The 22,597-nt window shown below is 43.8% G+C and overlaps 1 protein-coding gene across 5 annotated transcripts; it reads left to right on the top strand.

Moving 5' to 3' along the window:
* Positions 1-3,515: 3,515 nt before the first annotated feature.
* On the top strand, positions 3,516-22,597 carry LOC123428029 (mediator of RNA polymerase II transcription subunit 13-like). 5 transcript variants are annotated; one of them, XM_045112183.1, is made up of 23 exons: positions 3,516-3,697; positions 4,679-4,775; positions 5,761-5,834; positions 5,951-6,090; positions 6,186-6,272; positions 6,368-6,455; positions 6,546-6,629; positions 7,876-7,953; positions 8,041-8,120; positions 8,924-9,002; positions 9,555-9,863; positions 9,932-10,018; positions 11,288-11,528; positions 12,709-12,915; positions 13,545-14,849; positions 14,930-15,179; positions 15,303-15,384; positions 15,475-15,562; positions 15,880-15,958; positions 18,843-19,138; positions 19,921-20,962; positions 21,048-21,419; positions 21,671-22,597. In XM_045112183.1, exons 2-23 carry the CDS (start codon positions 4,752-4,754, stop codon positions 22,297-22,299), a joined length of 5,721 nt encoding a protein of 1,906 aa, XP_044968118.1. In that variant the 5' UTR covers positions 3,516-3,697; positions 4,679-4,751; the 3' UTR covers positions 22,300-22,597. The 5 variants fall into 5 exon arrangements, with proteins under 5 accessions (XP_044968118.1, XP_044968117.1, XP_044968120.1 ...); XM_045112182.1 differs by having other exon boundaries at positions 4,667-4,775; XM_045112185.1 differs by having other exon boundaries at positions 4,660-4,775; positions 14,963-15,179.

Raw genomic sequence — 22,597 nt, 5'->3', positions numbered from 1 at the left:
TGGTGGCACCGCCGACTGCTAGGTGGGTGGACCAACACTCATGAGGAGCACTAGCCCGGGGGTTGATTAAATTTCCTCGGGTTAATTACTCCCTATGCAGTTCATTAGTTATTAGGCAAATGTAGAACCAAAGTTGGGCCTTGCCAGACAAGCTTTAATCTAAAAACGAATTATCAAGGGGGTCCCCATAACAACCCCGATCGTGTTAGGAGCGCTCATTTATGGAACATAACACCGGTAGCCGAAAACTACGGGGGCAAAGGTGGAACAAAACACCAGGCTAGAAAGGCCGAGCCTTCCACCTTTTACCAAGTGTATAGGTGCATTAAATTAAGTAGCATTAAGTATGGTGATAAGACAAGGAACCCATGTTATCACATGGAAGCATCTGCACCTGCAACTAGCAACGCTAACAACATGGATAAGCAAGCGGTAACATAGCCAATCAGTGGTTTGCTAGGTCGAACAGGTTGAAGGTTATCATGGCACTGTTGAGAGGCTGATATGTAAACATGTGGTAGGCAACGAGACATAAACGATAGAAGCGGTAAAACTAGCATGGCAATGATAGTAATGGTATCTGGGGAAATGGTCATCTTGCCTGAGATCCCGCTTGGAAGAAGAACAACTCGGTGGAGCCAGCAAACCAACGTAGTCGAACGGGTCCTCACATTCCGACACGCTTGCGGAACTCTATCGAGACAGGCAAACCGGAAACAAACATTAACACAAATATTCACCACACGACGCACAACATGATGCATAACCTGCTATGATGCATGATTAGTTCATCGATGCAAGGGATGGCATGGCAATTCACCTCACGCAAACACTACACATTAAGTGAAGCTCGATATGCAACGGGTTGCATATCGACGAAACTCCACGATCAATTATTTAATTCACTCCCGATTATTTACACGACAATATTAAATTGGTTAACATGGCAAGAGGTGAAGCGATGATTCTACATGGCATCCTAGACAGTTAACACACGGAACAAAGAACGGAGCTACGACACAAGAACATGCAACACAAGATTATATGCCATGAATGTGTCATGCATGCGAGTTCATAACATGGGCAAGAAGGGAAAGAAACAGGTGTCGCCACCGCGAGCGAAAACGAACCAAGGCGGCAAAACGGAAACGTTGCCACGACAATGTTCCTATCCCGATAGCTCATCGAGATAACATGCCAATGAATAGAAAGCATGTGCGGGAACGTTAAATAAAGATGGGCTGATCCCGTATCTCGGGTTCCCATGTGTCGAGGCACGACGAAAGAAGACAACGTGCAACGGGCATACATACGGTGCATACATACATACATTCATACATCACTTGTACACGGTACACGACACGTCCCATCGGTATACCTTCGAAGCATGCATATCGGAGCAGATCGGTTCGGTGAAGGGGAACAACGGTCATCGTGGAAGTCGTGGTCGTCGTGGTCGTCGTGGAAGTAGTGGTACTCGGGTCTCGTCGACGGTAGTCGTTCGCTCGGCGTCGGTTCACGGTCTTCGGCGTCGGTAGTCGAACTCGTTTTCCGAAGATGGCCGGGGTCATCGAGGACGTCGTGGTACTCGCGGTCTTGTCGGTTCCATGAAGGAGGGGATGGGGCACGCGGCGACGGCAAGCGACACGACAGCAACATGCCATAATCTAACAACAGCAACTAGCTTAGCAGCAAGGCATCGCTAGCATCTATCTAGCGGCAGCAGGCACAACATCTGGCAGCAGCAACTAACAATAGTAGCCGCAAGCACATCAGGCAGCAAGAGCAACAACAATCACAGCAACAGCTAGCAACTCAGCAACAGGGTCAGACAAGCTAGCTGGCAGCAAGCACCATGGCGGCAGGAGCACGATATGCCAGCAGTAGCAGCATGCAAGCAGCTAGCAAGGCAACGCAAGCACATCAAACGGCAAGCAGCACAGCGACACGACGCGACGACAGGAGCAGCAACGGCACATGCAAGCTTCAGCAACAGCAACCTGCAGCTATAGCAACCGGGACAACAACAACAACAACTTCAGGCAGCAGCAACGCCAAGCAACGGCAGCAGCAGGCTACACTAGCAGCAAACATGACAACACAACATGCAAGCAAGCAGGCGGCGGCAAACATCGGGCAACAGCAAAACGCAGCAACAACAACACGGCAGCGGCGTGCTACCTCGGCAGGAGGAGGTCGGGACCTGGAGCAGGCGGCTCGACAAGGGAACGGGAGGCCACCAACGGCTGCGGCGAGCACAACAGCAGACCGGCGAGGCGGAGCTGCACGCGGGGAGGCCGGCGAGGACGACCACGAGGCGGCGCGCGGGGGCGGCGAGGGGAGGCGAGGCCGAGGCCATGGCGGCTGCGGCGTGGCCCACGGGACTAGAGCGGGCCTCCTCGTCGTGCCCGTCGTGCCCGAGGCATGGGACATGGGGGCGCCGCCACACGGGGCCGTCGGAGGAGCTCCAGGCTCCGGCTGGCAGGGGAACCGACGGGGAACCTGCTCGGCTGGGGAGATCCGGCTGGCAGCGAGGGAACGGCGGGCGGGGCGCGCGAGGGACGTCGGCGGCGGGAGCGCAGGCGACGGGGCTGCTCGGGAGAGGGAGAAGAAAACGGAAGGAGAGGGGAATCGGGGGGGGGGGGGGGAAGGAGACGCGAGGGAGATGGGGGTCTCGGGCTCCTGGCGCTCGCCGCTAGGGCAGGGGATCGGCTGGGCCTTGGCCCAAGTGGGCCTCCTCCTCTTTCCCTATTGTTTTTTTTCCTTTTTTTAAAGAAAACAACAACATCAAAAGGAAAGGATTTTTTTATAACAAAGATAAAAAAATACTTTTTAACTCCTTTAAAACAAACCCCACTATAAGAAATAGTTTTGGGCATTTTTTTTAAAGAAATAAAAATGAAACTTTTTTCTTAAGAATTAAATAAAACCCTTTTAACAAGAAAATAAAAATAAACCCTTTTAAAGGTGAAAAGGAAATGAGACTTTATTTTGTAAAATAAAACAAGAGGAGGAATAAAAGAAAAAACCCAAGGGGATTGGGGAGGTTTTGAGAAGGAGGGATTTCAGGGAATTGGGTGAATCCCTTTGTTCCACCCAATCCTCTCAAATTCCCAGGGTTTTGCTTCCATTAGTCCACCGAGGAGCGTTTTAAAACACATGGATAGAAAGGAATTGAAGAAGAACGGAGGGGATTGGGCTAAGCAAACCCCTCCTATCAAATGAACGCCCGAAGATGTGTGGGATTTCTGGCCTCCCGAAAATTTTCCTCTCAAAACCTCACAATCACGCTTAACCAAACGAGGCCTCACAAATCTGATTTCAACCGACCCATCGAACGCCCACGCCGCCGCGCCTCCGGTGCCCCAAGCCGCCAACGCCACCTCACTGACACCCGCCCCCGCACTCCCTCACCGCAACCCGCAATTACCTGGTTGCCCCTGCCCCAGTGAACCCAACGGAAACAGCCGGCCGCGTTCGTCTCCAACTCCGCCGTACGCCCCACCCTCCACCCCCGCCCTTCCAGCCGACGCCTGACCCGCGGCGACCGGCGGCAACGGCGAACAAGGCCCAGGCGCCCCTGCTTCCTGCTTGTCCCCGGCCGCATCCCCCCCACTTCTCCGCCCTCACGTACCACCGAGGGCGAGCTCCGCGCGACGCCGGCCGCGACCAGGGGCGGCGACAGCGGCGACTCGAGGTGAGCGTTCTCCGGAGAGCACTCCTCTCCTCTTCGCCAGCCCGGAGCCCGCCCTCTTCTCTGATCTCGTCCCCCGTTCGTTCGCGCACAAACCCTAGAACCCTAGTCTCGTTTGAATGTTATGGTAATGTGGGGGCATTCATTCGATCAAGTAATTCCCGCTCCTGAACTATCTCACGCTCCGACCTTAGACATTGGTTTCTGAATGAGCTTTCAGTCATCCTAATCTGCCGCCCATGCTGCGGTACGGTTTCCGCCGTGTTTAGATGGTGGGGTGCGGGGTAAGTAGATCGTGTTGCAGATTCTGCCGTTAGGGTAAGTGGGTAACTAGAGATGGGAGATCGTGTCTGTCATTGATTTGACGAGTTTATGCATCATAGGCCGTGGGAACTGCACAAGGATAAGCATCGTGTGAAATGTCACAAGGAATAGGGAGTTCGGCATGTAGGTTGTTCCCTGTGTCGCGCGTGTCGGTTACCCTATAATGTCGCAAGGAGTAGGTAGCCTGAATATGTTAACTGCGACCGTTAATGAAAGCAATGGGACTTTTTTTTTACCCTATAAATAGAAATTTCTTGCTTCATTTGTCTATCAGAGGCTTTGGAACTAGAATGGCGAATACCATTTCTTATACTTCTAAACATGGAAACTAAAGATCCTACCTCGTCGTTTCTTTATTGATGCGACAGTGTGTGGGAGTCCTAAACATTTTATTTGTGTGTTGAATAGTTTTGTCTCTGCAGTGTAGGATGTTGTGGAATTTAAAATAATAATGATATATTCCCATTGTTGTAGTATTGTTCAATTATCATATCTTTTATTCTGATTTGGAATTAAGAATGACAACCATAGAATCCCACTATTTACGGATAACATTTGTGCGATCCCATTTCTTTCATGTAGTTTCTTCATTTGTCTAGCTGTTCTTTATTTGGGTTACTTCAGTACTCTTTGTATGACAGGCAGCAGGCCATGTTGCAGGTTTCACCTTCTGCTGTACAGGCATGAATGCTGGTGATTTTATAAAGCAGTATCCTTGTCTTCTACACTGAATATGTGGACCAACATTTTCAAAATTGTAAGTTAGACCTTAATCCTCCCCCCCCTCTGTTGAAATGTGGCCCCATAATTTGTTTTATTGTATTTCATCAGACTGCGAAATGCAAACTCTCTAGTGTTTCTGTTATTGCAACTTGCAAGTTGTCGATGCGTTATACTCCCTCCATCCTTTTTATTAGGTGTATTTCCTTTTTACCCCTGTTGATGCCAATTCCAGCTCGGAGGATCATTAATTAGCTTCCGATAATTACCTCTCTAACCTATATTGTAACCAGGGGCATTTCAGTCCCAAATTATCCTCAAATTAGTACCTTGGTTACCGTGTACCAAAATGACACCTAATAAAAAGGAATAGATGGAGTATCATCATTTGCAAACGAGTTTTGTTCTATACCAACCATGACGATGGTGTGAAAAAGGGAACAAAATGCAGTACAGAAACTGTTTAAATCTCTGCTCCATTTTTTCCTCTCGGACATGCTGGAGAGCTACGCATCATTTCATTAAGAAAGACAATAGTACAAGGGTATCTGAGATTGTGCTTATGGTCTGTAGATGCTTTAACGGTTTGCCCAATAGGGAGCATAGTTGTGCGTGGGGCATTTTTTGTTGGATCTTCCACAGATTATTTCGCACTGCTATCTTCACGACTTACAAATGTCCTTCTGTTTCTCTCCAATTCCTGCAATGGTTTGTACTTTTTTTTTTGATGTAGAAGTAGAAATTGAAACTGACTGCTTCAAAAGTTAGGAGAGCTATTGAATCACCCTCCTCACACATCACAAACTACAGCATAGGAGAGGCATTACCCGCCACACTTCCGAGTTGAGAATGATGTTCAATTCATATAGGTTTCCGATAGAGCCTAGAGCTTTAGAGTACGGAAGTGAGATATTTTTTACCTACTTAGTGCGCCACAGCCTGCTATGGAATTAGTTCGTAGATTCTTCAGATAAACTTTCTTTGGTTTAGTCTTATGTATATATTTCATTTCGTGCTTGCAGGGGGAACTTCAGACTGTATCATGGTTTCAGTTTCTTCCTATTGAACCAGATTACAGTGCTACTTCGGATAGAAGGTGTTAATTGTACCCTCCATATGCCGCTTTTGTGCTGTCTTCTAGTTGCTTGTTGCCACTTGTCATTTTTGTTCTGATGTATGTGTTCTTTATTGTGATCCCTGTTCCTCGTCCAGTTCAAAAGCCGAGCAGAAAGATGCTCTTAATAACACTGTGCTGTCAGCGTATCTTCGCTTACAGAGCGAAGGTCTCCTAAGTACTTGGACAAATTCCTTTGTTGGCCCTTGGGATCCATCTCAAGGAGAGCATAACCCCGGTAATAATTATGTGCATTACCTGCATCCATATTTCTTCCTACCTAAGTCAAGCCTATGCTTATTTATGCCAAACTTTGTTTTGTAACAATGACAGATGAGAAGATCAAGCTCTGGTTGTTTCTTTCTGGCCGCCACTCGTCAGTACCTGAAATGACCCAGCCCGCTGTAGCTAAATTAAGAGGTTGATTGTTGTTGATATTTGTTATCGCATGGAGTCTTAGACTGTCTAGTTTGCTTATTTATTTGCTTGTTTCTACTGCTTATTCTGTTTTGCAGTTGTTTCAAGTGATTTATGGGTGGCTCCAGGCAACTCGGAAGAGGTTGCAGCTGCACTATGTCAGGCTTTAAGAAATTCTTTGGAGAGGTATCATTATACTTGTTATAGTATGAATCTGTAATTTATAATTTGTTGTCTCATTGATGAATTTTAAATCTGTCATTTTCTCTTGTACAGAGCACTAAGAGGGCTTTCTTATGCAAGATTTGGTGATGTATTTACAAAATACAACCCCCCTACAAGAAATCAAAACAGCTTTAGGTTCGTGACTAAGTTGCTATGGCTTTATCTATTCATTTTTATTCTTTGTTAACAAGTTCTTTACACTCTTTGCTCAGCAATTGATGCAATGTGTCTGCTAAAGTAACACCCATAACGTGTCTGCTAAAGTAACACTACAATAGATAGTGTGTGGTATATTAGGATAAAGTGAAGTTTGCCAATTTTCTTGTGTTTGAAGAATGAAAAGGCCCCTGCCCACCTAGTGATACAAAACTTTGTTTAAACAATTGTAACCTAATTCTAAACACGGGGTTTCAACTTAATGGATAATTTTTCTTTCCGCTAAAGTGGTTTCGAGAATAACCGCATGCCTTTTTTTTGGCAACCTGTATATGATGGCGAGAATGTAATGATAATATTCGGATGCTTGTTTGCCATTTATTGTATACGAGCATTGGAGTGGGGCCTGCATGAATTCGTCAGTGTTCAACGCGCTGAGCGATGGCAAAGCGCTTCGCTTTTGCCCTAAGCGGTAGATTAAGCGTTTTTTTTTTCAAATTTGGCCAGAATTTGACTGTTTTTGAACTACTTTTGCTTGTATGCTTGCGCAATAATGGCAATATCCCATTTATCTTATTATTAGGCTCTGTTTGGGAACTATTTCCTACATATGCTGGCAAAATTATGGCCACATGATCTCGATTATGCTATGACTATTTGAACTGAACTGCATTTTAGTTGTTATTTTGCTTGCCATGTGAACATTATGTGTATTCGCTATGGTGTGAACTGTATTTTAGATGGCTATTCAATTACACATGTGCCATGTTTCCTATTTTCCTGTGTATATTATTCAAAATCTGTTAAATTCTAGTCAATTTCAAAAAACGCTTAAGTCCGGTTAAGCTGCGCATAAGCGTCCATTGCTCTAAGCTGTGGCCTTCCGCTTCGCTTATGCTTTCTGCTTTTTTGAACATTGGAATTCGTATCTTCTGACATACTTTAGTTAACTGTTGAGATGCATCAGTAGGCTGACCTTTCTTCACTTCTAGTTATTGGATAATGCAGCAGAACTCCATATCAAGTTGCTATAATGCTGTAATCCATCAAAGGCTCGCAACCATTTCTCTTTGACCCAACGGGTGAAATAAGTAATGTCAGTGTGACATTGCGGATTCTGATATGGCTGGCATGTAGTTTCATTTTTTCCCCGTTTGTTCTTCCAAGGATAACTTCACTTTTCTTGATTTCCATTCCATTTATTTTTGTTATCATTGTGTTATAGGAGAGCACAACCTACAGTAGAATTTGTCTTTGCGGCCACTGAAGAAGCAATCTTTGTGCATGTTATTATATCTGCAAGGTCAGTTCTTATTTTGCCCCATCATATCGTTGGCCTTCTTCAGTTTATTTATGACAGTGTCTTACTTTCAATGGTTTATTTTATTAGATATATGCGAAACCTTTCTAGTGATGATATAGAGAAAGTTCTCACACACACTCCCCGTTCTGTTGGTGAAGGTCTTCCAGGTACCGTCTCATTCACTAATTCCATCTCTACACATCTTGCTGTATTGTCATCCTTAGAAAACCAAAACCTACTGTCTTATTTGCTGGAAAAGGATAACGTATCTGCTATTCACAGTTCTGATCTGACATGATTTTCTTGTGATAGGGGAATTTACAGAAGTTCTTAGGACGTCTGATTTACAAATAGGGACTGGCCATTGTTTTCTCTTACAGTTAGTTCTTTATAAGGTGGATTGAAAGATAACAAGCGAATCTCATTTAGTGTGGGGTGCAGTGCTTTTGCAATTTCACCTTTACAAATACCCCCCCCCCCCCCCCCCCCAGGCGGTATGGTAGGTTATGGCATACATTTTTATTAGTTTTCCAATTGTTTGCCTTTTATCGGCGATCCTTTTGTATCATACTGTTATCTGAAGGGATCCCCTTACTGGAAATACTTAAAAAACACGACTCCATTGGTTAGTTCGACAGTTAGACCCTTCTAAGTAATCACGCCGCTAATAGTGATAGTTCTGTATTTCTCTTAGCCTGTGTACTATGATGTTGACAAAATGGGCAGAAGCACAGCCATATAGTGGTTTATGTTCCTGGAGTCTTGAATATAAAATAGTTCTCTAAATAGTTAAACTAACTTCGCTGCGCATTATATTTCTGTGACCTAGCTCATGATAACTTTGATTTGTAACTTTTCTTTTGCCAGTTTCTTCATCGTTTATGTAAATTATGTTCTATGCCTTTTTTGGATTGAAGTTATCTATATCATGCATATTCAAATTCATGATCTGTTTCATTGAATGTTGCAGTTATTGTTGCTCCTAGCGGAATGCTGGGTAGGCTTGTCGGCTGTTGCCCAAGTGACCTCGCAAGACAAGTATATTCAAGGTATTTCAGAACTCAAAAGTCAATGCTCAAATCGACTTATATGCTAAGCTGTTCTTTTGGCATTCTATGCCTGTTGATACGACCTCTCACTGATGAGGCAGACACTTAGACCTGCTTGCACCTCTTGGGTGTTAACTGTTATCTCACCTGTCAGTGAGATCTTGTGTTTCTTTTAGGCCTTGTTTGGTACTAGTGTATTTTAGGGAATTTGTGGGGATTATCCCGGTCAAACCCCTCAATCCCCACACATCCCATAACACCATTTGGTTCTAGTGTATTTGACATGTTTCATCCCCACATTTCCCCTCAAATCCCCAAATTATAGTGCATTTTTCTCAATACTGAATACACTACCCCTACCTAGTGTATTGGGGATAAATGGGGATTTGAAGGGATTGGGTGAAGGTTGGGGTTTCACCCAATCCCTTGGGGGATTATCCCTACCAATCTCCTCAAAAACACTAGTACCAAACAAGGCCTTAAGGATATTCATATGCAGAGCAGTTCATTATGATACTCAGTTCTCATGTTAACTTTGTGTAAACATTTCAGCAAATTATCGGCACCTAATCTACCAGGTTTTACTCAACCCACCATCTGCCAGCTGAGAGGTCAAAGTTACTATGTTGAAGTTGCCCTTGGCTTTCCACCTGCCTCAACTGACAAAATTTCTGAATCGGAAAATAATCAGATTAAGAAAGAATTTGATTCAGGGAAGGACCCTCATTTAGGTGATGATGGGCAGCAAAAGTTAGAATCTGCTGATGGCCTTCCAGTTCTTGAAAGGACATTTATTTACCCACCTGAGGCTGTTATGGTACCTATGGTCCATCAGGCATTTGTTCGCTTTTCTAGTAAAAGGTAATAGTCTCGCTCTAATGATCTTGTTATGCTTTGAGCGTGCATGGTTTAAATTATGTTGCCTGCAGAATGTGGTCACAGGACTGGATGAGTAGTTCATCATGGGAGGCTTGGCCATTTTGGAACTTCTCTCCGTCTTCTTACTTCCGGAACAGGTTAGTCTTGCATACATGGTTTTTTCTATCAATGACTTATCTGGAACAGCTCATAAGACAAAACGTTGGAGACCAACTTCAAATGCTGTTATCTACAGTTTGATGTTATCCTATATCTCTAAGAACTAAATAGTGGAATACAAGATCTAAAAAATAACAAGAACATATTTGTCTTAAGAGGAATACATGAAATTCGAATTATTTTTTCATTATGTTAGACATAGAAACACCCTCCAACTTTCTGAGCTAGGTGTGGACATAGAACAGCTAGGTAAATCCTGTCATTTTTGAGAACTTAGAAATTAAAATTGCTGAGCGTGCCTACCACCATGCTGTAAATTGTACTCCCTCCGTTCCTAAATATAAGTCTTTTTAGAGATTTCACTAGGAGACTACATACGGAGCAAAATGAGTGAATCTACACTCTAAAATATGTCTATATACATCCGTATGTAGTCTTTTAATGAAACATCTAAAAAGATTTATATTTAGGAACGGAGGGAGTAATATCACATCCCCACATCCTTACAGTAACTCCTTTCTGCCTTGCTCTCATTCAAGGGCCAGAACTTCTCTTGAACTGGAGAAAAACAGTACCAAGGACCGTTTCAGTTGATGCCTAACAGTGTCCTAGCATGCCAAATATTTTTTGCCTAATAGGCTTGTGGCCAAGAAAAGTGGAGCCATAACCTAGCCTACCATGCCACAACATATGTGCTTATGATGCCTAGGACCTAGCTGATTATTTTTGGCATGCCTAAGCTGTGGTTACAAGACACTTGTCCAATTTGGCTAAGAACAGTGTGGCACATTGTTGCAAATTTTGGATTCCAACTGAACAGGACGTAAATGTTTTAAAGCCACTTACTATTTTGTAATCAGGACCCTTTACTGCTTCATTCCCACAAAAAGGGAAGACCTAGAAAAATTGGCAACTAATTTTATCCAAAAAAATTGAAGTTACTAAGGCTCAGTTTGCGGTTGTGGAACTGTGTTAAGCTGCACTAACTATTTGTTAAGGATCACCGTTCATGCAGCACATCCGGAGTCTCTATGCAGTATAACACATTTTGTTGCCATGGTTCATTATACCCAAAAGTTACTTGCAAGAACTACATTGATTCAATCGCGCCCATGGATCATAGTCTCTCGGTGCAACTAAAATTAATCTGTGTCATTACATGATATTTTTTCAGTACTTTTAATACATCATGATTGCAAATTTGTTTTTGTCTGATTTCTCCTGCATTAATTGTTTTGATCTGTTAGCAGCTCTTTCTTTGGATCTTCACGTGGACTTGGTGTGAACTCTAATTTTCTAAGACTAAGAAGACAAAGAAATAACAACTCCAACGGCATGGCTAGTAGTATCAGTAGTGTCAGTAGCACTTCTAATGGAAGTGAGCATGCAGTTGCTGCTAAAGGTGGTGATCTTTTAGCAGATGCTGACTCTACAGCATGCCATCAGTCTGATCTGCCATTGAACAATGACATTGCTGGTAGCAAGATGGTACTGTATTGATTTCCTCTCAATTTACAAACTTATACCATAATGAATTAGTTTTTTCTCAAGAATTACATTTTAATATGTTTGTTAGTACAACACTACATTTTCCTCTTCTCAGTAGCTAACTTGTAGTGGTAGCATCATGCTTTGGTTCATCATTCTTTTCAAGAAAACGCAAAAGACTTTTGCGTTTCATTGTATTGAAAAGATAGGGTTTTAGGTTACAATCCTCCTAGGAGGTGGTTACAGGGTTTTTGGTTCATCATTCTTGTGATTAACAGAAGACGTTATGCCACTATTGACACACGGACATGTTCATCGACTTACCTCTAATTAGCTATAGGTGTGAAATACTCGCGAGTCAAACTTGTGTAAGTTTGACCAAGATTATAGAATATCGACATCTGCAATACAAAATAAATAAAATATGAAAAATCTTTTCATGATGGATCTAGTGATACAAATGTGGTACTTGATATTGATATTTTTTTCTAAAAACTTGGTCAAACATGCAGATGTTTGACTTTTGAAAAAACTAATACACCTTATATTTTGGAACGGAGGGAGTATGAGATATGGTCAATTTTTGTGTAAATTGATGATGTTTAAGTAAAACAATGATCAGCTATGAGTAGCCGCATCCTTTTTTTCCTACAGAAAACTATTTTGTCATCTTCACTATTCAGTGAGGCTTACATGTGAAATAGAGGCTTGGGGAATATGACTTGCTCAACAAGTATGTGCATAGTTTCTTTTTGGAAGTGCATAAAACTTTATGTAGCAAATAATCTAAGCATTGATGATGATAAAATGGAACAAAATCTGGTTAGAAACTGATAATTCAATGGCGGTAGAAATTTCATTACATGGAAGAACACATGCCATACAGTCCATGCCATCTTGTGCATAGAAGTATTTGCGTAATTGTGTTTAGTTTGTGAGCAAATACCAATTTGTTGATGCTAAAACTGTCACAACACCAAATTTTCTTGCCAGATTACCTCTGCATGAAGTTCTGTTCTGCTGAATAATCTCCATCTATACATGTTACACTGTTTGTGTTATTAACTTATTTCGCTATGTTAATGTTTGGTAGCATTAGTGCACAATCACGCTACTGCTGTACCAGTCTACGTCAACGTTGTGCTGAAGAAGTCTTGATGTTTTGTATGTGTTCAATCAGGTATCCAAGCGCTCTCGTTCGGAAATAACAGAAGTTTCTTCTCATGCTGGCAATGAAGTTAGGGAAAACATGCAAGGCACAAATGGTCAGGGAGGATGTTCTTGGGGCTGGGGTGAAGAGGGGGTTGTGATGGACATCAATATACTTCTCTCGGAGTTTGGAGATTTTAGTGACTTCTTTCAAGAGGATGAGTTAGATTTTGGTGAGGTAGGTACCCTATAATCCACGCAGTAGTTACTTATAGATGAAACATGGTTATAATATTTAGAGTGACTATACTTGGTCATGTAGGAGAAGCTCTGTGATAATGACGAACTCATTATGCATATGACAATGATAATATGACAATGATAATGATGAACTCATTATGCAACTTAATATATTGTATTAACTTCTTCGTTGCATTTCATGCCCCTGCAATGCTGTGCATTTTTTAACAATAGGTCGCTATTGTCACCGCTGCTTGTTTAAGTTTCTAGATTGTAGCCAATTACTTCACTTCTGCTTTGTTGAGTTTTTAGATTGTAATCAAGGACCATTTATTGAATCACTCACATATTTCATGCCTTGAAACATGTTGCTTATGATATCACCAAAAGCTTGTGAAATAATTTTCTCCTACTTCACCTTGTCCCTTTTAACCTTTTACCCTGTCTACTAGCCATGAAATGTGGAATTCTCTGCTTGTTGGATCTAAACAATGAGCACACTGCAGAACCCTTCTTTAAATGTAAATAACATATTAACTTTTCTGGACATGCAAGTAGAAAACTGTATGGGATCACTTCTGTCTGACTTACTTGCTATCTATAATCCTGATATTCCATTTTATGTAGCCTCCAGGTACTGCTGAATCACATGCTTTAGTAACCCCTGCTTCGGAATTTGGAGACATGCCATTCATAGATAGTCCATCCATAGCTATGGATATACCTGAACAAAGACTTTCTCCTGTTGGTTTCACATCTATGGAGGCATTTAACCACGAAACGATGTCACCTATTCAGGATGTTGCTTCTAAAGTTCAGGAGCCTCTCAAAGAAATTGCATCACCTGCAGGGTCCCAGTCCTTAGTATTATCATCTAGTAGATCTGATTTTCTCACCAGAGCTGAAGCTACACTCACATTTGCACCAGAATATGCAGCTGTTGAAATTTCCAGTTGCGAGACGCCGGCAACACTGTTTACAAATCCCTACTTGCCCGGATCGAAAAAAAGAGGAAGTTGTGGTTTTAGCTCAAGAGTTTATTCGTATGATGTCACACAAAGTTCTAAAGTTGAGTCTGCAGGAGACAAGTCTGAGAAGTCTGATAAACTAACACCAGCTAATCTTTCACGTGATGTTGGTCGATCAAGCTTATACACACTTGTGCAAGGTAGGAAAAATGAGAGTGAAAAGAGCTTAAACAATGCAGACGAACAATCATGCAAGGGAGAAACATCAAGACCTGTGTCTGGTGAAACTTCATTTAGCTCTTCTCTGACTATACAAAAGAAGAGTGATAGCATGCTTAATGTTGGGTATTTCCTCCTATCTATGAAGACTGCGCTTGCAACTGAAATTGAATGCATCACATTTCAGGCTGCCATGTGCAGAATAAGGCATACACTAGTGTCTCTGAGAACCAAAGCATCTGCTGAGTTAAAAAGTGCCTTATCCAGTGCCATGCAGACAGAGAGCAGTAGTAACTCGGGTCTTGTTCCAAAATATGAGATGAAAAGGAAAGAAACTATACCAGCTAGGCTGTCTAGTGATGTTGACCATGACATGTATGATAGGTCCCTATTAGAAAACGTGGGAGTTTGGAGGTCTGTTGTGGTACCTAAAGGGGCAAAACCCCTTGATTCATTGTCTGCTAAAACGTTTACTGGCACAAGCCCATCTGTACAAAGACAACCTATTGTGGAACTCCTCAGTGCCATGGCTCTGCTAGTTCAGCAATCAACTTCATTTGTTGATATCGCACTTGATATAGATGATGGAGATGGTTCTTTTTTCTGGCTTTCCTTGGATGAGCAGAGGAGACGTGGATTTTCCTGTGATCCTTCTATGGTTCATGCTGGCTGTGGTGGACTATTAGGAACATGTCATTCCAAGGATTGTGCTGGTGTTGATTTAGTTGATCCACTTTCTGCAGAGGTAAAAATCTGGTGCTCTGTTTTTTTTTGCCACCTCTACTTATCCATGCATCTTTTCTCCATGTCTTTTTCTGGATACAGGTTTCAGAATCATCCATGATTGGCTTGTTGCAGTCGGATATAAAATCAGCTCTTAAAACCGCATTTGCGAACATGGATGGTCCATTATCAGTAATTGATTGGTGCAGGGGTCGAAGTAATATAGCAGAATCTGCTGCCATGGGAGATGCATACTCTTTCCATTATACTAGTGGTGATATTCGAGATACTTCAAATTCTATACCCATTGGTGGAGATGCAATGAGCCCACCCCAATCAAGCAATGATCGAGGTATTCCTGCTGCCACATCTCTCAACCTGTCTTCAACTTCTTTATTACTCTCTTCGCCAAGTATAATATTGCCAGAAGGAGAAATTCATGATTCATCTTAGAGGAGATTGAATTTCAACGCAGGCACTTCAGAAGAGCATCATAAGGGATATCACCGTGTTAGACCAACCATCGCTGTCCTCCCTTCACCATCTCTTCTTGTTGGGTAGCAGACTTGTTCCCCTAAAAATGATTACTAAATGAACTAACATTTAATTGTCGGCACGAGTTACTGATGAAAGTATTGAAATTGCAGTTACCAGGATGATTGGTTAAAGACCTCTGCTGATTGCCTCAAATTGTGGGAGAAGGCTCCTTTGGAACCTTATGCTTCGGCCAAGCCTGTAAGGCATATTTTGGCACTGTGGTTAGCTCAGTATAAATTTTTATTACCTTTTAATATATCAACTACCTGAAAGTATATTTTAGTGTCGTTCTGGATCCATAAAAGCAACTTCTTAATATAATTGGTAAATATTTTTTTTTGGTGTAAGTATTCCATATCAGGAAATAACACAACACGACACAACCGCAAATTGGCTCTAAGTTCTGTAGCCATTCTGGAATCTAGATTAGTACACGTTTCTTTGTTTTGGTTACTCTGGAAGGAGCTTTGTAGTTTTGCGACTCATAAATTTCTCATTTGTGTTTGCTCTTTCAGGTTACTTACTACGCACTGTGCCCTGATATTGATATGCTTACTTCTGCAGCCACTGATTTCTTCATGCAGCTTGGAACAAGTAAGTGTCTATAACGTTGCTTCTTCAGTTTTTCTTTGGTTCTCAGTTGTGATGCACAATTGTTACTTAGACCTAACAAGGTTTGGTGGTAATGAGATAATTCCCACCCGCTTCGAGTTGTGCTGTTTTTATTATAATGTTGCATCCCTTCATCTGGTCAGTGCCGACAAAATATATTCAATTGAAAAATATAGAGAAAATTTAAAAAGAACTCTGGAAAATATAGAGGAGACCGGGCCCTCCCGTGTTGCCCCCGCAGGCGTGTTGCCCCCGCAGGCGACGGGGAGGGAACCCTAGCCGCCGCCGGGCAGCACCTCCCTCCCGCCCCTCCCCTCCCCCGCCGCTGCCTTAGGGCGCTCCGAGCGAAGCTCGGTCGGCGTCGGTGGCGGCGGGACTCCTCGCCTCCTTGCGTGTGGGGCTGGTGCGGGCCGGCTTCGACGGGCCTGGGCGCCGCGTTTTGGTCGGTCGCGGCGGGGCGGCGGAGCTCCTTTGGGCGGCGGCGTCTGGTGGTCTCGGTGGTGCGGCAGGCTGCCTGGTGGTGGGGCGTGTCGGCGGCGATCGTGGCGGCGACTTGAGCTCGGCTCAGATCCGGCGTACGGCTGCGGCTGGCGACGCGGGCCGTTGGCGGCGTGGTCTGGTGGTGGGACAACAACGGTATGGTGGTGGTGCGGGCCGGGGTCGGGGACGGCGGCTGCGGCGGTCCGGCCAGACCTGACCTCGTGGCGGCACGGGTGGGGCACCGGCTTGGCGTGGCTCGTGCTCTGGCCATGGGCGGCGGCGGCGCGTGGAGGTCCGGCTTGGGCGCTGCCCTCCTAGTGGCGCGGCGGCTACACGGTGGCTCGACGGCTTTGTCCGCGGCGACGGTCGGCTTACTCCGTCGTCGGCTCGTATACGGGCGGACCGTATCGATCCTCGCTTCACCCGCTCGTCATGTGTGTGCTACGTGCGCCGAAGAGCTGGACCTCTCCCAGCTACGGTCCATCCCTCGTCTCACGTCCGGAGTAGCAGGACTGAGCTCGTCTCTAGCTCGGTGCTGCAGGACCGAGCTCCTCTCGTGCCCGATGCAGCAGGACCGAGTTCGTCTCGCGCACGGTGCTGCAGGACTGAGCTTGTCTCGCGACCGGTACGATGGAGGCCAGTTTTGGCCGGCCTTTGGGTCTCAGCGCTGGGGTCCAGGGGTCGAAAGGCGACTCCTTTCCCTCGTCTCTTTGGTTGGGGTAGCGGCGTGTCTTGGGTGCGGTGGTGTCAGGGTCCTAGATGCCGGGGCGGCGACCTTGGGGGTGGTAGCGCAGTGCTCATGGGCAGAGCCCGTGCTCGGTGTTGCTCGGTGACCATGGCCGTGTGGACGGTGTGGTAGCCGGGGTGTGGCGTTCGGTGCCGGTGAGTATTGGCCGGGGTGAAAACCTGCTCTATCTTCGGACGGACCGGCGGCAGGGAAGCTCGTTCCCTTCTTGAAGGCGTCACCACGGTTCTCATTGCCCGTCGTGGTGCTCCAGGGGAAACTCTGATCCTCGGATCGGGCGGTGGCGGCGCTCCAGTGTCATAACGTTCCTGAAGGCACCGCCTTGGAGCCCATGGTTCGTCGTATGCGGCTTCATCTCTTCGCGGTGGCGTGTTCACGGTTGAGTTCCCCCGTTGCTCTTGTAGTGCTAGGGGTGGTGTTGCTGCGCTCAACACCTTTGTATCTTGCCTTGGCTGTGTGCGTGTGTGGTGGTGGCATGAGTTTGTACCGGCATGTTGATGGTCGTTGCTTTATATATAAAGCGGGGCGAAAGCCTTTTTCGGTAATAACCAACTGTTTTGGGTCAAATGGAGGGGCTTGTCCAAACTCCAAAACTCTTGACCTGGGATTTCAGAACTCTCAACTCTCCACCCAGCCCAAGTCGAGGATTGAGTACAATTGTTTTTTTAGACGGAGGCAAAAGTTTTGCCTCATCGATTAGTTAAGAAGAAAATTGCCCAGTTAATTAACGGAAAACCGGGAGAAAACCAAATTGAGCACAATTGTGGCTTATGAGAAGTTGCACACGTATGCAAGCATGGTCCTAGATTGCTTGGTTAAGATTGATAATTTAACATTTTGTATTTAAATGCAATCCAACCCAGTGGATAGTGCCACATTGCGTGGTCAGGGGATATTAACTTAACATGTGTGATCTGAATGCAATTAAACCCATAAATTTAATCTTACAAATTATGTTTATGGCAAGGTTGAGCTATAGCGTGCATGGATCCATACATGTCATATGCAAACACGGGATCACTCCCAATCTTGCATCAAATAAAAAGTACAAGTTCCAACTAGCTGCAGATGAAGTTGGGGCTATATGTTCCATTATATTCTACCGTTACGTAGTATTAATGTGTCTGAATGTATGTTTATAATTCTCTCCACTCGGTAAGATAGGACTCTAGTTCACAAACTTAAAATCTTGATAGCTATTGATACTTGTGCCTGCAAAGTGTCTATGAATCCAATAAACAGCATTGGTTCACTGTGTTGGCTGTATGACAATGAGGCATGTACTGATGTAGAGATTTAAGCCTATAATGCGACCTTTTCTAACTCTGTATTTACTAGTATTTGTTGCCAGTTATACGTTCAGTTCAAAAGAGGCAATATTTACAGACAGTCACTGTGCTTTTAACACAACACTTTAACAAATTATATGGCTTCATGGTTGCAATACAATTGATTTCGTTCTATTTGATCACATCATTGTAATAGATATAAACAACTAAAAGAATATAACAATGTTTTATCATTACTGGGGGGACTTGCCATTTAGTCATAGATTAACAATCTCATAATCTCCATATAATTATACTAATTCATTGTGTTTCAAAGTTTATTCCTTACTTTTATCTATTTTCATTCTTATAGTTTATGAAGTTTGCAAACTGGGTACTCATTCACCACAACACAGTGGGGGGCAAATAGATCAATCTCCTGGAAAATATCTGCCTTCAGGACTTGTTCTCGTTGATTGTCCTGATCAATTGAAGACTAGCGGCAGCCACTCGGTTTCTATCAGCTCAGTAACTGAATACTTTCAAGCTCTTTCAAAAAGTTGGAGTGTGAAAAGCTTTATATCATCTCTGGCAAGGATAATTAAGGACATAAAGCTTACGTTAAACATTTCTACAAATCAGAAAGAGAGCAGTAACATGCCTTGCACTGTAAGGCCTTTTACCTTTTCTTCCTTCTCCACTTCTTCGATCCAAGGGACTTCCGAAACAACAGCCGCGTGTCTCACTTCTTGTATTGTTCTGTGATGATACTCTGCATGGTTTATATTCGTGTATTCTTCTCGTTATTTGATCTTCTCTGATCAGCGTTCCTTTTCCTCTTTTTTATGAGAACCAGCACAGAGAAGCTGACATATTCTCATACATACTTAGCAAAACGAAAATACACATTAGTAGTCAACTTAGTGTAGGATGTTTCTTTAATCAGATAATGATAATTTGCTTATCATTGACTTGTTACTTTGTAGACATGTTGCTTCTGTCATTCCCATTCTGTCCAAATACAGCTTTCCTATTTTCTTGATCCAGTTGAGGCTCTTGTCATGGGATATATTATTATTTGTTTCCTTTTATGACAATTTTTGTAGGATGCAGTTATCATTCTGCACTTGTTACTAATAAATGCCACCATTGGAGCACACTTCACACATATACGTCGCCAATTCTTTTAGAGATATATCTTAACCCAATTTTAAAGTTTTTTGGATGCATAAATGATCCATCATTTCTATTCACTTGTATTTACAAAAAAGGTCACATGTTTGGAACTTCCAATCATTCAGTGAGATGCACGATGGCCTATAAGTGGATGAATTGATATTTCTTTCATGCTTTGCCTGAAGTTGTGCAACAAAAATAAACTTTCAAGTCGGTATTTTCCTAAAACAGCAATGCTAATCTATTTTAACACCCATGCTCCATTATGTACGCAGGTAGTTTATGTGGTCTGCCCATTTCCTGAACCATCTGCAGTCCTACAGACACTGGTAGAAAGTTCTGTTGCCCTTGGGTCTATCTTATCGTCAGAGAGAGAAAGGAAATCATTCCTATATACTCAGGTTGCCAAAGCTCTAAACAGCAGCGCTTCTGCTGATGAAGCATCAGCATCCAATGTTGTAATGCTCTCTGGGTTCAGCGTACCAAAGTTTGTCTTGCAGATTGTTACTGTTGAAACTTTACTGAGACTCCATAAACCAAATGAGCTTGCTGCTTTCAAGGACATAGCTTTCACTATCTACAATAAGGCTCGGCGGATCCCACGGTTTGTTTCCACAAGTGACATGTTCCAGTCACCTACTTATATGAGTAGGCCTCAGTCCACGATGATGCATACTGCATCTCCTGGTCCTACCCTTTGGAAAGAATGTCTAGTTCCTCGGATGTCTGGACAAACACTCTCTAGAGAAACAGAGTTTGATGCATCCATGAGGTCAGTATCATGGGACAACTCATGGCAACCTGGCCGTGCTGCAGGATTGCCTGATCCAAGCAAAATCCCAGAATTATGTGCTCAGGATGACAGGAAGTATGCTTTTGAGCCACTTTTCATTCTGGCGGAGCCTGGGGCAGTTGATTATAATGATACAATGGAATCTTCAAGATTTGGAGTTGATGCAAGTAGCAGCAGGGCTTACAGCTCAATATCAGGTGGCAGTGATAGTGGAGCAAGCCCGCTACTTGAAGGGTCTGAGAATGACAGTGGTACAAGTCTTCATTGCTGTTATGGCTGGACCGAGGACTGGCGATGGTTAGTATGCATCTGGACAGATTCTAGAGGAGAGTTATTAGACAGCTTAGTATTTCCTTTTGGCGGTATTAGTAGCCGCCAAGACACTAAAGTCCTCCAAAGCCTATTCATTCAAATTCTGCAGCAGGGTTGTCAAATAATGTCGTCTTCACCAGAGGCTAGCAATACGAGATCAAGAGATGTAATAATAACCCGTATTGGAGGTTTCCTTGAACTTGAAATCCAGGGTACTAATCAATTTGATCATTAGCTCTTTACTTTTTATTTGATAGGCCATAATGTGTTTGTAATGGCTATGTATTGTTTATGCAGAATGGCAAAAGGCAATATACTCTTTTGGTGGTAACGAGGTAAAGAAGTGGCCTGTGCAGCTACGCCGTTCTATACCTGATGGTATTCCGTCAAATTCTAATGGACCAACACTCCAGCAACAAGATATGGGCTTAATCCAAGACAGAAACATGCCTTCCTCACCAAGTACATTATACAGCCCTCATTCAAAATCTAGCTTCACGAAAGGTCAGCCAGGCAACAAAAAGCAGATCCTAGCGGAACAAACTGGAATGGACAGTTCAAGGGGTTCATTGCACTTGGTTCGTAGCATCAGCTTAGTTGCAGTTTCGCAAGATAGCTCACTGCATCTTGCATGCCAAGCGGATCTGCTGGCGACCAGACCTACTTCTGGTATGTACTGTCTGTGTATGTTGATGTTATTAGCTTCACCTGCAAGTTACTTTATTTAACGTGGTAATTTTTTGAGTAAATGATCATCACTAAATGACCTTATCATATATGAATACATCACATGGTTATTTATTTTAAATCTTGATCGTGCTAAGTGTGCCAATCAAGTAAAGGATCATGTTTTTAAGGAAATGCATAGTCAAGGACAAAATAATAGTATTTACAAATATTCTTTTTCCTGGCCCTTACAGGTGAAGGGAATCAAAGCAGCACTGGGTCTTCTAGTTACTTAGACGGGTTTGCCCCAGTCAAGTCCATCGGGTCAATGTCTGCATCGTATCTTCTGGTACCATCACCAAGTATGCGGTATCTTTCCCCTGCGACATTACAGCTTCCAACGTGCCTTACATCGGAATCCCCACCACTTGCCCACCTATTGCACAGCAAAGGGACAGCAACTCCCTTGGCAATGGGTTATGTCGTCTCCAAAGCTGTTCCACCAGTAAGAATGAATGCCGCACAACTCACCAAGGAGGACAGGCACTCCGTTCTGTCTGTAAGCATCGTTGATTACTACGGAGGTGGCACCGCCACTGTCCAAGAGAAGATGAGCAGAGGGGTCGGCGGCAGCACCACAAGCAAGCAGGCAAGGAACATCAGCCATGAAACGTCAGCCCGTGATTACGAAATGGACATGCACAATGTGTTGGAAGCGGTGGCCGCGGAGCTCCACGCACTTTCGTGGATGACAGTAAGCCCTGTCTACACGGAAAGGCGCAGCGCTCTCCCCTTCCACTGTGATATGGTTCTGAGGTTGAGGAGACTTCTCCACTACGCCGATCGACATCTCTCTCAGCTAACAGTGAAGGGAGAGATGTAGCTTAGAGAGGTGATAGCTGATTCACATGATTGAAACTAGCTGTTTTACACAGGAAAAACCAAGGGCTAGATGTCTCTGTGTATCTAGATTTGGTAGGTAGGTGGAGGGCGCGTTGATGAGCTGCCTAGCCCGGTTTTGCTTTGATAGCAAGAATGCTAATTTCTTGGGTTGAGGATGTATGTAATTAAGTGGTTAGCAATACCTCTCCCTGTAATTGTTGTAACATTGTTGAACTGGCAACTCAGCGGTATTTGTTGTTCATCGGCTTGAGGTTTCAGGTTGCTGCTGGCACCGTTTT

The sequence above is a fragment of the Hordeum vulgare genome, chromosome 2H, assembly GCF_904849725.1.
Source record: "Hordeum vulgare subsp. vulgare chromosome 2H, MorexV3_pseudomolecules_assembly, whole genome shotgun sequence".
Lineage (NCBI taxonomy): Eukaryota > Viridiplantae > Streptophyta > Magnoliopsida > Poales > Poaceae > Hordeum > Hordeum vulgare.
The sequence above is the reverse complement of the archived record's forward strand: the minus strand, read 5'-3'. Positions and strand labels throughout refer to the sequence as shown.

Coding starts and splice junctions, on each gene's coding strand:
- LOC123428029 (XM_045112183.1), top strand. CDS start 4,752: ATGTGGACCAACATTTTCAAAATT. Junction 11,529..12,708: donor ACATTGCTGGTAGCAAGATG/GTACTGTATTGA, acceptor GTGTTCAATCAG/GTATCCAAGCGCTCTCGTTC. Junction 15,180..15,302: donor CCAATCAAGCAATGATCGAG/GTATTCCTGCTG, acceptor ATTTCAACGCAG/GCACTTCAGAAGAGCATCAT.